At 41.3% G+C, this 14,761-nt stretch overlaps 1 protein-coding gene across 3 annotated transcripts in view; it reads left to right on the top strand.

The window, feature by feature from the left end:
* Nucleotides 1-14,761, top strand: part of LOC117997798 (putative protein ZNF720) — a 166,431-nt gene that overhangs the window by 73,287 nt on the left and 78,383 nt on the right. For all 3 annotated transcript variants that reach the window (XM_034986200.1, XM_034986201.1, XM_034986199.1), the window contains exons 4-5: nucleotides 1,449-1,575; nucleotides 2,038-2,133. In XM_034986200.1, the coding sequence (XP_034842091.1) occupies nucleotides 1,449-1,575; nucleotides 2,038-2,133 (223 nt within the window). The remainder of the gene's footprint in view (nucleotides 1-1,448; nucleotides 1,576-2,037; nucleotides 2,134-14,761) is intronic.

The following is a 14,761-nucleotide window of genomic DNA, read 5'->3' as shown; positions in this document are numbered from 1 at the left end:
AGTTTCTGTTGAGGAGAACAAAGGTAAAAGAAATGTAGATAAACTGAAATTCAACTTCCAGACCCTAGATAAATACTTGAGACTGGCAGAGTATGACATTCCATCAGGAATTCACAACTGCCTTAATGTTAATGCTTCTCTAGAGACAAAAAGCAGCCAGCTTGACAATAGCCAGACCTCCAGGATCCTGTAAGTCCTCTTTAACATATGAAAATCCCTGCAGAAACTTCCTTTATTTTTGCCCGCCAACTTAAAACTATTTTATCAATGGCTTCTCACTAGGACAGTGAAGGTCTTTCTGCCCAGGGGTCCTGTCCCTGTGCTTTAATAAAAACAGTTTTTGCACTGAAAATGTCCCAAGAGTTCTTTCTTGACCCTTTAGCTCGCAGGCCCCTTCACATCAGTTTCCACTGGACAATGAAGACTGTCACCTTTGTGTAGCAGAGATAATGATTTCTAGGACTGGAGGTTCTAAGTCAGACCTCCATCTTGTAGGTTTTTATTTTACTCCACACTTAGGTCACAGAGTTACCGTTTTATTTACCTCTTTGTATTTTCAGAAAAAAACAAAAACAGGGCGCCTGGGTGGCTCACTTGGTTAAGCGACTGCCTTCGGCTCAGGTCATGATCCTGGAGTCCCTGGATCGAGTCCCGCATCGGGCTCCCTGCTCGGCGGGGGGTCTGCTTCTCCCTCTGACCCTCCCCCCTCTCATGTGCTCTCTCTCAAATAAATAAATAAAATCTTAAAAAAAAAAAACAAGAACCACTTAACATGTTTGAGTGTCTTAAAATCCTGAAATATAATAGAGTCACAGATAGAAATTATATCAGGTAGGCTTGTGATGCAAAGGAAACTTGATTTGCAGCCAGTAAGGAGATCACGGGGAATAACTTCCAAAGCAGAGACTCCCAGAGCCAGGGAGAATGGTTTCCTTTTATTTAGGGTTCAAATGGAAATTTAGAAAGAGGGGCTAAATCATCTTGTATAGAGCTGGGCATGAGGTCAAACAGGTACCTGAAGACAACACTTCCATACATACATGGTATGTTATGTAAGTGAGGTTTGCGCTTCTCCTAGGATGGAGATTTTCATATTATAATGAGGTAAAAGTACCATGGGTTACTCTTTGGTCCATCTACACAGGTGTGAGTCAGGGGTTAAGCTCAAACTGTGCCAGCCCAATTTCATCCTTTGGGCCGTCATTACCTTTATTTGGATAGTTTTCGTTCCTTGACAGGAGACTAGACCATGGGGTCTTTGCCTGGAGTAAAAGATAAGGTGGAAAAAGAGGTTAAGTAAAATGTGGGACAAAGATCGGAGGGTATAATCAGGTAACTGGGGAAGGTCAGGTCTTGGGTCTAGCTGGTGACATTAACTCCCTCTTTCATCTTAGGAACCATTGTGAACTCTGCCAGTGGCCACTTGGTAACTGTGGTATTTATTGCAGGGACTGCTGACATTCAGGGATGTGGCCATAGAATTCTCCCAGGAGGAGTGGGGATGCCTGAACCACACTCAGCGGGAATTGTACAGGGATGTGATGTTAGAGAACTACGGACACCTCCTCTTCCTGGGTGAGAATAACTCCTTCCAGATTTCCCAAACCACACTCAGGGTTTTGTTCCTTCCTTTGAAGACTGTGTATTAGAAGATTCCTCTTTGAACGTTGGGAATTCAGATCCAGGCAGTAAGAGAAATAAGTAGGGGTTTGTAGATGTAGAGAAAAATCTTCATGGTTTAGCTTCCCGTTCCTTAAGAGAACATCATCACTTCTGTAGATGAGTGCCAGTTGTAAACAGTGAGTGGCAAAAAATGGTACTGCCCACATCGTAAACTGAAATTTTAAGTCCTTATTTTTGTATTGGTAGTACTTGAAAGTGGAGGTCATGATGTGAAAATTTGAAACTTCTCCTGCCTGTTTAATGGGGCTGTTGGTCAACAGTGTTTGGAAAATCATTTTCTAGAATTCTACAGTGTCCTCTAGTGGATTGAAAGAATCTCCAGCAGTACTCCTATTCATTTTTTCTAATAAACAGGTCTTATTGTGTGGAAGCCAGACCTGGTCATCTTTTTGGAGCAAGAGAAGCAGCTCTGGGATGTGAAGAGAAAGGAAACAGTAGCCATCCATCCAGGTAGGTGGGAATGAATGAGGCAGATGACAGAGGTGAGGCCCAAATGTGAAGGAGGAAGACAGACCTTAAAGTGAGGTTCAAGTAGCTCTCCTTGAATGGAAATTCGTTTTGGAAGCATAGTTGAATTTCCCCCCCTCTCACAGAGGGACATCTGCTATCCAACATTATCAAGCTCTTAAATTTTCTAAGGATTCTCCGTCAGCTCCAGTGATGGTCCATCACATCCACAGGGAGGGCCAGGGGACTCTCCTGGGAGTGGGAGGGCCTCCATTGTCTGAGGGCTTCTCCATTGCTATGAGGGCTCTGGGAAAATCATCCTATTTCTGAGGAACTCTATGCTAAGCCCTTTGTAAGTTCTGTTTTTCATCATGGGAGAAGTGTGTCAGGGTGGTTGTAAGCACATTGTGGTTTGGTGCAGAAATCCTGGGAACACTGGAGACAGGAATCATATGTTTTCTGGTTTATGCTTTCCTATGTTATGGTGGCTTTAATCTTAGTTGTACAAAATTGAGAATCAGTAATTTCATCAGATAACAAAATACCTCCCTAGAATGAAAAAATCTAATCCTTTATTTCACTTAAATTTCATTTTTCTTTGTATTAAATAATATTAGAAATTTTCACTCTATGTGTCCCATTCCTCAGTGGTGAAATAATTAAATGTATCTGTTTCCTGGAATTCCTACCTAGATAATGCCATAGGGGAGCTAGAATATTTAGAACTCAGAATTTTCAGTCTGTAATAAAGTTTCAGTTGTTACTTTATTAATAATTGAATCATTTTATAATTTTGCATGGTATGAATTTGCTGTGACTTTGCCATGTGTGATCTTACTTTCTTATTAGTTACACATGATATTCATCTTTGATTTTTTTATATCAAAAGTGGAGTTATGACATGGGCATTTGCTTATAGAAAGTAAGGTGGATAATTAGTAAAATTCCCATATTAAAAAAAAAGTTTCGCTTATAAATTTAATTTTACATCTGGAAAAATTAACCATTAGGCTTTTCTTCTACTTTCCTCAGAATGTATCTGAATTTAACCCCACATATTTATTTTTTACAAAGTGATTGCTGCCATATTTTAAAATTGTGACGGTATTTCTTTATTTCAAAATGAAGGGGTTTTTTTGGGTGCTTGATTCTTATTTTTCTCTTTTTTTAAAAGATATATTTATGAGGCAGAGAGAGAGAGTGCATGCGCTCTATTGGGGTGAGGGGCAGAGGGAGAGGGAGAGGTAGAAGGAAAGGGAGAGAATCCCAAGCAGACTACCTGATGAGCGTGGACACCCCTGAGGGACTCTATTCCACAACCCTGAGATCATGACCTGAGCCAAAATCAAGAGTCAGATGCTAAACCAACTGAGCCATGCAGGTGCCCCACGGTGCTTGGTTCTAAAGGTGGCCTTCTAGTCTGTGTACAGGAAGGATATATTAATAATAATACATTTTCCAATGTCTTTTAAGTGCTTATGCATAAGATTTTCCATTAGAACTTCTCATGGTAGATTTTAATATATATTCTTTCCTATTTTACTGTCAATAAAGGCATGCCTATAATTCAGAATGCTTAGTTTTCATGAGTACACAGTCTCAATTTAAAGTTACAGTTCTATAAAAGGTTTCCTTTTAAAAATCCATTTTTTTCCCTAAAGATTTTATTTTATTTATCTGTTAGGGAGAAAGCACGCAGAAGTGGGTGGGGGGAGTGGGGCAGAGGGAGTGAGACAAGCATACTTCCCACTGAGCAGGGATCCCACACTGGGCTCCATCCCAGGACCCCGAGATCATGAGCTGAGCTGAAGTTAAACGCTTAACAGCCTGACCCACCCAGGCACCCCAAAATTCATATATTTGTATGTGGAATTCTTTGGGTTAAATTTTGTCTTACTCTGGTTTTATAATTCCATAATAATGTGCTTCCTTTTCTATGGGACCTTTCACAACATTATTTAGTTACCTGTGTATTTTATTATAGGATGACAATTTTCACCTCAGTAGATTTCAGGACAGTGTGAATTTAACTCAAGTATCAGTCAACTCTTTAGTCTCTCCAGTGTTTGAACAAATGCGCCCCTTTTGTCTGAGCCGCCACCATAATGCGTCCAAAGGGTGCTCTCATTCCTTCTTCCTCTGTGGCATACATGACAGAAACAATTTCCTCAGGCAGCATCCGCACAGCCAGATCATTGAGCATACAGGTCACTCACTTGATCCTCTCTGAGGAGAGGGAAGAGTTTTCTCACGCTGTTGCTGTGGAGTGTCAGGGAGGGACAAGTGTCCCAAACTTCTCTTGTCTCTTCGATGAGCCTCTTCTACCTTTGTACTTGTCTGGGGTTGCTGTGTTCTAACTGGCTTCTGGAGCACCCTAAAAGGTAATTTGGTCCATTTTTGTCCCCATGGAGGAGCAAAGTCCTGATGCTTCGTATTTCTCCATTCTGCTGATGAGCAATGATTAGTATTAAGTTTGCACATTAGCATTTTAATATATATGCATGTGAGTATAGTGAGTGTGATGACTTATTTTGTATCTTTTAGTCGTGTCTTTCCATAACACCCAAAGGCCTGTTGGCAAAGACAGGGAAAGAAGATTCGCTTTTTAGAGTGATTTAAGATGTTGAAGCAGTGGCCCTGAGTATTTATACTTAATAAATGACTGGGAGGGTGACAGAGGGTAGTGAAGGGCAGCCAGGAAGGATGTTATGATGGATATAACCCAAGTGGGACAGTTACCATAATGAAATCCTTCCCGCCAGAAGAGATGAGGCATAGAACACATTCAGGGAAAATCCCACCGTAAGTCTGTTATATTTGCAGAACAATGTCTTTGAACCCAGGGAATATAATGCATTTTTTCAACATACATATTCTCTGGAATACGAAAATTCTGGAAAGTCACCTAGTCTGTGCTGAAAGTTTCATTCAAACCATTTCAAATATAAGATTCGTTTAGTCATTCACTGATGCTTTTCTGAATGTTAGACATTTAAAAATAAAGATAAAAATTCTAAATGTGGGGCGCCTGGGTGGCTCAGTCGTTAGGTGTCTGCCTTCGGCTCAGGTCAGGATCCCAGGGTCCTGGGATCGAGTCCCACATCGGGCTCCCTGCTCTGCGGGAAGCCTGCTTCTCCCTCTCCCTCTGCTGTTCCCCCTGCTTGTGTTCCCTCTCTCTCTCTGTCAAAGAAATAAATAAAAATCTTTAAAAAAAAAAATAATAAATGTGGGAAAGTCTTTTATGGAAGCTCAAATCTTATCGTATATTACTGTATCTTTACTGAAGTGAAGACTAAAAAGGTAGTAAGTGTGGCAAACCTTTTAACTAGTCTTCAAGACTCAATAGCAGACATTTCATAATGGGAAGGAGTATTACAAATGTAAACAGTGTGGTAAAGACCTTAACTGCCACTCAAAACTTATCAATATAAGGGAAAATACAGTGGGGAGAAGGCCGACAAATGTAAAAAAAAAAAGGCAAAGTCTTTAAGCAGAACTACAAACTTGCTGAATATCAGAGAGTGCATGATGTATGAAACCCTACAAATATAAGGAATGTGGTGAAGCATTTCATTCATAATCAAAAGTATTCAACAGGAGATAATACATCCTGAGGTGATACCTTAAAATTGTCAAGAATAGTGGTAATGTCTTTACCTGGAACTGAACCCTTACTCAATATCAGATAAAGCATACTAGATAGAAACCTTCATGTAATGGCTGATGAATGACCTTTGTTTTTAATATACAGTATGGAAAGAAAGAGTCTTTATAAAGGATAAAAATATTAAAGATGTAAACAATTGGCTAAGTATGTGCAATAGAAAGACATATCTAAATAAAATCAGAGAATTAACAATAAGTTGTTAATAAGTCAGTGCCATTTTCAGACATGACTCTAAATCAGCGTATTTATTACAGAGAAAAATCCAAATTTAAATGACCTAGATCAATCACAGTTTAGCCTTGGACAGGGCAGACATGAGGGGCACCAACCCCCTCCAGAACTGAAAATCTGTGTGTAATTTTTGAGTCCCCAAAACTTAAAACCATTCCTACTTTACCATGGAAATACCATATTGTTGAAACCTTACCTAGAACATTAACTGTTAATCATCCCCTTCTTTTTATGTTGTCTGTATTCTATACAGTATTTTTATAATAAAGTAAGGTGGAAAAAAAATATTAAGGAATGTGTAATGAAGAGAAAACATGTTTATAGTACTACACGATATTTACAAAAAAGAAAAAAAATCTTTGTATAAGTAGACCCACGCTGTTTAAACCCATGTTATTCAATGGTCAACTGTATTTGTTAATAAACCTGAGAGGATCAAGGTGGGATGGATGTTTGGAGAGGGATAATTAATTTCACTGTGTCTCTTTTTTCTTTTGACCGTATTTGAGTTATTTTCTTTTTTTTTTTAAGATTTTATTTATTTATTTGAGAGAGAGAAAGAGAGCACATGAGATGGGGGAGGGTCAGAGGGAGAAGCAGACTCCCTGCCGAGCAGGGAGCCCGACGCGGGACTCGATCCAGGGACTCCAGGATCATGACCTGAGCCGAAGGCAGTCGCTTAACCAGCTGAGCCACCCAGGCGCCCCTTGAGTTATTTTCAATAGCAAATATTAATTTTACTCTGAAATAGTCTCATGCTAAGCCTTTATTGCTTGTGTGCGTGCAAAATAATCTAGTTGCTGTCTCAAAGGCTCTTGTGTGATAGGGAATTCATACCTACTTTTCCATGAGATTAAAGACACTGTAGGGGCGCCTGGGTGGGTCAGTTGGTTAAGTGTTTGCCTTTGGCTCAGGTCATGACCCCGGGGCCCTGGGATCCAGCCCCATATCGCATCTGGCTCCCTGCTGGGCGGGGGGGGGGAGTCTGTTTCTCCCTCTCTCTCTGCCCCCCCCACCTCGTGCGCTTGCGCTCTCTCTCTCGAACGCATGCACTTGCGTGTGCACTCTCTCACAAGTATGTAAATAAAATCTTTTAACAAAATAAAAAAAATAAACACACTGTAAGGTACAATGTGTGACGAAAGTCCACATGGAAATGCTGTTTGTGGTTGTGTGTAAGAGTGATAATAAGCCACAGTGAAGTAAGTATTCAGGGCATTGTTATTTGCATTAAAGTAAAACAGAGGAACATTCTAAATTTTAAATAGTTTTGCCAGTTCCTGTTTAGGAGAATACGGTGGTACTTTATTTAAAGCCTGGATATATGTTCACAGTAGTAATTGATACAAGTCAAGAACATCAGTTATATGGTTGAAATAAAGAAATTTTCATAGATATCTAGGAAAGTATATCTAACATTTTCATAAAAAGGTGGAAAATTACTGTAAATCCACATTTACTCGATAAGTAGCCTCAGTTTGAAAAGCATGGAAGGCACAACTCACAGAGCATTATGTCAGAGAAACAAGAATGGTTCTTGAATGATGTAATGGGTACCTTGACCAAGGATCATACAGTGATTTTTCAAGGGTGTGTTTAGAGTGTGTTTGGACTTAGTATATTTAAAATAATAACACTGAATGGATTTTAATGTGTTAACACTGATGTGTAATAAAGTGTGATCCTGCACCAACCTTAGCCTGCCCCAATTTCGTCAAGATTGCAGGTAAACAGACAGTAACACAAAGTACACTTGACCCTTGGACAACATGGGTTTAAACTGTGTGGGTCCCGTTATAGTCAGATTTATTTATAGTGCAGTGCTGTAATGTATTTTCTCTTCTTTCTGATTTTCTTTTTTTTTTTTTTTAAAGCTTTTATTTATTTATTTGACAGAGGGAGACACAGCGAGAGAGGGAACACAAGCAGGGGGAGTGGGAGAGGGAGAAGCAGGCTTCCCGCCGAGCAGGGAGCCCGATGCGGGGCTCGATCCCAGGACCCTGGGATCATGACCTGAGCCGAAGGCAGATGCTCAACCTACTGAGCCACCCAGGCGCCCTCAAACCGATTTTAAAAGAGCCACCATTCTGCTTTGTTTTTCTGGATTTACGTATTGGGGATATTTCGCATAAATGGGATCATACGCCATGTGACCTCTTGTGTCCCAGCTTTCACTGAGCATACTGTTTTCAAGGGGGATCCTTCATTCCTTTTTGTGGCTGAATTATACTACTCCATTGCACAGATCTACCAAATTTGTTTCTTTTTTTTTTTTTTGAAGATTTTATTTATTTATTTGACAGAGACACAGCGAGAGAGGGAACACAAGCAGGGGGAGTGGGAGAGGGAGAAGCAGGCTTCCCGCCGAGCAGGGAGCCCGATGCGGGGCTCGATCCCAGGACCTGGAATCATGACCTGAGCCGAAGGCAGACGCCCAACAACTGAGCCACTCAGGCGCCCCAACAGTAGGCTATTTAAATAAACTATTGGGGAGTCAAAGTTATACACACATTTTCAACTGCATGGGTTGTAGGTACACCGAACCCCTGCATTATTGAAGGGGCACTTGTAATTGTACTCTCACATCACTAGTGATGATATCACTAATAATCTTTTTTCCCAATGGCCCTAAATCTCAAATTATTTGAAATTAATTTTCCCCACATTTATTTTTATAACTTTTTTGTTTGTTTTGTTTTGTGGTTTTTTTTTTTAGTTTTATTTTATTATGTTATGGATTGTGTAAGACTTTTCTCCCTTTCTGTAACTGCTAGGACATTATGGTGTTTTTATTTTTTTTTAAATTTTTTAATTTTTTAAAGATTTTATTTATTTATTTGAGAGAGAGAGAATGAGAGACAGAGAGCATGAGAGGGAGGAGGGTCAGAGGGAGAAGCAGACTCCCCGCCGAGCAGGGAGCCCGATGCGGGACTCGGTCCCGGGACTCCAGGATCATGACCCGAGCCGAAAGCAGCCGCTTAACCAACTGAGCCACCCAGGTGCCCCCAAACGATTTCAAATACAAGATTGGTTTCATCGTTAACTGACAAATTTCAGAATGTTAGACGTTTAAAAGTGAAGATAAAATGTCTAAATAGGATTGATTTGAGAAGTGCTTTCCAGAGGGTTTGTTACACTTCCACCAACACATAATCCCTCCTTGTTGCAAAGTTTCCAGTTCAGATGTACACTGGACGGTCTTTATCCAGACATCACTTTGTAATACTTATCTCACACAATTCTTAATTTGGAGTAAGGTTTCAAGGTGTTGTGAACTTAAGAAGATTTTATTTTATTTTATTCATTTATTTTTAAAGATTTTATTTATTTATTTGACAGAGAGAAACATAGTGATAGAGGGAACACAAGCAGGGGGAGTGGGAGAGGGAGAAGCAGGCTTCCCGCGGAGCAGGGAGCCCGATGCGGGACTCGATCTCGGGACTCCAGGATCATGACCTGAGCCTAAGGCAGTCGCTTAACCAACTGAGCCACCCAGGCGCCCATTATGGTGTTTTTAATAAGGATGATATGGAAGTATTATTGAGTGTGTAGGTAAACAAATGTGTCATACTGCTGACTTGTATTCCAGTTTGTGTAACTAGACTGCCTGCAGGGATTTGAACTGACTCTGGCTACACCTAATAGCAAATACCCTAGATAACAGTCCCCACAGTCACACGCACATATAAGTTCCCAGTCTGACTTCCTCAGTAGTCTTTGTGAAAGAGTGTCCACTCCCGGGCGCCTGGGTGGCTCAGTCGGTTAAGCGACTGCCTTCGGCTCAGGTCATGATCCTGGAGTCTCTGGATCGAGTCCCGCATCGGGCTCCCTGCTCAGCAGGGAGTCTGCTTCTCCCTCTGACCCTCCTCCCCTCTCATGTGCTCTCTCTCTGTCTCGCTCTCTCAAATAAATAAATAAAATCTAAAAAAAAAAAAAAAAAAAGAGTGTCCACTCCCAGTATATTTACCGTGAGCATCCCTTAGAGAAGACTCCCGCAGAGTTTACCATACTCCACTCATTTTGGGTTGAATCATATATTCTAGACTTGGCCCAGGAACTCCAAAGCACACCAACCATGGACCCTAAGAACGACATCTGCCCTAGTTCCTGCCATTCTCTCTGCCTGCACTCAGTCTTGACCTCTTCATGTTGTTCCCTCAAGGCATATTATGTACATCCTCCAGGAACTAAGAGTAGTAAACTTTATTTCAATATCTTTCTTTTCTTTTATTGAACCATGTCTCACTATCTAATGCCCAGAGGTTCTACTTAACTACTGCCAATTGAACAAAATCACTCTTAATATAAGGCATATTTACAGAATGCTCAGTATTTTAAACATTTTACCCTATATTTTTCGTTGCTTGTGTTGTTTTTGTGAGCATACAGAACACAGAGATTTATAGTTTTGACGTGCACAGAGTTCAATATGTTATATTGAGCTAAAGATGTATTTGGAGTAAAAGAACTAACTAGGAATAAGTAAGTGTGTGTGTGTGTACCTGTATTTTCAGAAGGAAAGGGAATATTGGATCCAGTGAGATAATTTCCAAATTTCAAAATTGCTGATTGCCTAGCAAAGACAAATATTATAGATATCATAATGGGAATAATTTTCTCTGCATTATATAGGATTTATTTCTCCTAAATCTCTTGTATGTTGGTTTGAGAATCTCCCCATGCAAATCTTGTCTTGTCTATATGGCTATGACTCATATAGGATCTACTCTGTTTTCCTTGTTCCAGTGTTCAGGAAGTGTTGCTCAGTTGGCTTACTCACAGATTTGTGAACAGTTTGCATGAAATGACATGGGTTCAAAATTAATTTGAATGTGGGCTAATTCTACAGTGAGTATATTAAATTCTATATAGTTGAATTGATCCATTTCTTCCTTCTGATTGGAAAGAACCCTAAGCAAGATTTCTTTAGTTATTCTTCTTTTCTCTTCATGGAAGTGACATGATCCAAGTTATGTACTATAACAAGTTTATTAGGTGAAAACTTGGAAACCTCATAAGTCATGGGTGGTCTTAACCTATATTTGAAGGGACCAAACATGGGACAGTTTTGGGTCTTAGTAGATGTGCTAAAGTTAGGAAGAAAACAATCTTCTATTACGAGGGATGATGCAGGCCAAGGTAGGAGAGGAAAAGCATCTAGTCTGACGCATGGATTTTTCATGTGGGGAAAGGACATCTGTCCAAGGCTGCGCTCTTGACTCTGAATCTAGAAAGATAAATTTTACTTGTTTTCTTTCTAAATTATCTCCAGTTCTTCTGTCTCCTCATCTCCATTCCAGGGATGTAGGTATCTCGGCTGTCCTTCCTTCTCGGCTGTCCTTCCTTCCTGTGTAATGGCGACCCCATTGTCACTGCTCTCTCCATCCAACATAAGCCATTCAGGCCCTTGTAGGTCCTTAGGAGTAGCTTGGAATTTTCAAATTCAATGGTAAATGGTTGGTAACAGGTTCATTTGAAGCTATATCTGAGATGTAAATACAATGTTGTCACCACTTCACTGGAAGAACAGGAAAATGCCATCAGTGGTCCACAGGATTAATTTAGGCATCTGGCACTGAGAGAGTTGTGAGGGCAGATAAAACATGATGTTGATACAGTTCGAGTGGAAGATAAGTCCTACTAAAAGCAAATATGGAGAATTCTTGAAACGTGAGTAAAGATCTGGTAAGGAGCTCCCTTTGGTCACTGCAAAGTCTTTTTTTTTTTTTTTTTAAGATTTTATTTATTTATTTGAGAGAGAGAATGAGATAGAGCGTGAGAGGGTCAGAGGGAGAAGCAGACTCCCTGCCGAGCAGGGAGCCCGATGCGGGACTCGATCCCGGGACTCCAGGATCCTGACCTGAGCCGAAGGCAGTCGCTTAACCAACTGAGCCACCCAGGCACCCGGTCACTGGAAAGTCTTAAGAAGCTTTTGGTGATGAACAAATGTGACAGAGATGGGGACTTGGGAAATGTGGTGGTTTTTTGGAATTGAAGGAAGTCAGACACTTTCCTCATGATTTCGTGAATTTCCTGGTGGCGCAGAGGACCAGTTCCAAGAGGAACTGTTGGATGGCAGAGAAACTGTACTTTCCCAGGCCCAGATGTGTGGTGGTGGATGGAGAGGGGGTATTGGATGATTTAAACATTATAGGTATTGCTTTAAGATGTCACATGACACAGTAGATCGTGAAGATGATGAAGGCTGCTGGACCCTAGTAGTCGGAACCAGCCAGATGTGTGTTGTGGTTCCACAAAGCCCTGGTATCCCAGGAATATAACCCCAATATAGGTCTGATCCAGTATAGATGGGTGACCTTCCAAGGATGCTGACCTGCAGCTGCAAGGACCTCCCTCTGAACTGTGTTCGAGGCAGTGATTAGTTGGGAAGCAGGGCACCAGTCACTGGCAGTGAGTATTTCTGCCTCAGTCTACCCAGTTTTTAGGCTAGCTGTCCCAGTGTTGTTTCACAGCTCATGCTGTCCTTACACCCATCTTGACCTGAGTAGAGAAAGAATTTTTATCACTTGTAGAAATTGGTAAAATGAAGTTGTGTCACAGTGATATTCACATTTGACGTTTGTTCAATTCAGGGATAATAATTCATTTTCGGTAGCTATTATTTGGTGGTCACCTAGATCATGAGAAGACTGCGGTATATGTATAGAAAAGATGTTTATTGGGGTGCCTAGGTGGCTCAGTCGTTATGCATCTGCCTTCAGCTCAGGTCATGATCCCAGAATCCTGGGATCGAGCCCCGCATCGGGCTCCCTGCTCGGCGGGAAGCCTGCTTCTCCCTCTCCCACTTCCCCTGCTTGTGTTCCCTCTCTCGCTGTGTCTCTCTCTGTCAAATAAATAAATAAAATCTTGGGCGCCTGGGTGGCTCAGTTGGTTAAGCGACTGCCTTCGGCTCAGGTCATGATCCTGGAGTCCCGGGATCGAGTCCCGCATCGGGCTCCCTGCTCGGCGGGGAGTCTGCTTCTCCCTCTGACCCTCCTCCCTCTCATGCTCTCTGTCTCTCATTCTCTCTCTCTCAAATAAATAAATAAAATCTTTAAAAAAAAAATCTTAAAAAGAAAAGATGTTTATTTTGTGTTATGTATACAGTGAGTAGGGAGATGCTCAGATCTGATAAAATGGCTCAGATATCTTAGAGGGTACTCTGATTTTTCCATTTCTTCTTTCTGGTATTTTCTACCTGTAGACATTGTGCTTATACTTGCTCTCTCATGGCCCCAGGATACCTGCCCTACCACCAGGCTTTAAACCATGATCCAGGCAGCAAAGGAGGCAGTGTAAGTCTCATAGGACTTAAGAAATTTGAGGGTTTTTTTTTTTTTAATTACTTGAATGAGAGAACGCGGGAGAGCACAAGCAGTGGGAATAGCAGAGGGAGAGGGAGAAGCAGGCTCCCCACTGAGCAGGGGGCCCTATGTGGGCTCAGTACTGGGACCCTGGGATCATGACCTGAGCAGAAGGCAGACGCTTAACCGACTGAGCCACGCATGCATGCTAGGACTTAAAAAAGTTGATTTGAAGACTTTCTGGTTTTTTTCGGGGAAGGTCATCCTCCCCAGGGCACTAGTCCCTCCATGCCAGTAACCAGTACTTTGTCAGTTTCCAGTCTCAGTAGAAAGATATCACTCTAGCACAGGTGGACATAGGAGATGTTTGCGAAGGGCTCTTGTTCTCTGAACTTTTTCCCAGCATCTGACAGAAAGGCAATCACACTTTGCCTTGAAACCAGACGTCACAAAAATCCCCTGAAATTTAGAGTATCCTTAACCTTAATGCACAGGTCTTTTATTCTGCCTGTAAATGGCGTGCTGATGAAGAGCTGCTTAAGCCTGCAATTATTTATGGTCTTATGGTAAAATCATCAAATACAGCATCATAGTGAGAATGCTATATTCAATCCCATTTTAATATATAATATGTATTAATGTCTTGAATGCATTTCATAACTTGATAAAGTATTTATGTAAGTTCCAATTCACTTTAATTTGGATTGTTTTCATTTAGGAATGTGAAGAGAAGTGTTATTGGGCGTGATCTCAGGAAGCTCAAGGAGGGTATTGAGAGAAGGGAGGCATGGAAGTGGAGGAAGCCAAGATAGAGTGTGTTAGAGTCGGATTCATTAATGAATAAAGAAAATATGTATTGTGTATTTTGTGCGTGTGTGTGTATGTATGTTGTGTTTGTGTGTCACAACAGTAACATGACCACAAGCACAGAGGGTTTCTCAGAGTGACTTCTGTTTGGGTAACTCAGGATTGACTTGTGACTTAGTTCCTGCAGAGGTTGTCAAATGTAGCCTGAGTCAGAGTCACCAGAAGTACTTGTAAATCTTGGATTGCTGTGCCTTGCCCCACATTATCATGTCAGTGGTTCTGGGGTCCAGCCCCAAAATTTCCTTTCCTGTATGTTCTCAGGTGCCTGTCTAGGTAACACATGTTGAGAACCCACGTCTGGGGACACGTTTATAGTTGTGTTCTTCAGGAAGGGTATTAGCCTATGCAAAATGTAGTCAGGTACAGAGGTGTGTAGTCTTGGTTCTCCAGGTGTGAAAGTGGACTCATGTGTGCTGGGCCTTTCCTGTGTTTCTACCTTGGACACCTGATCTCTGGTTCTGGTCCTTAGTACTCAAGTGAAAGCCATTCATTTGCATGTGTTTGGTTTGGGCTGGAGTTTTCGCTTTGAAGTCTCATGGAGGCCGATGTGTATAAAGACTTC

The sequence above is a fragment of the Mirounga leonina genome, unplaced genomic scaffold (genome assembly GCF_011800145.1).
Source record: "Mirounga leonina isolate KUSES-001 unplaced genomic scaffold, KU_Mleo_1.0 Mir_376, whole genome shotgun sequence".
Taxonomy (NCBI): domain Eukaryota; kingdom Metazoa; phylum Chordata; class Mammalia; order Carnivora; family Phocidae; genus Mirounga; species Mirounga leonina.
This window is presented reverse-complemented; position numbering and strand designations above follow the sequence as displayed.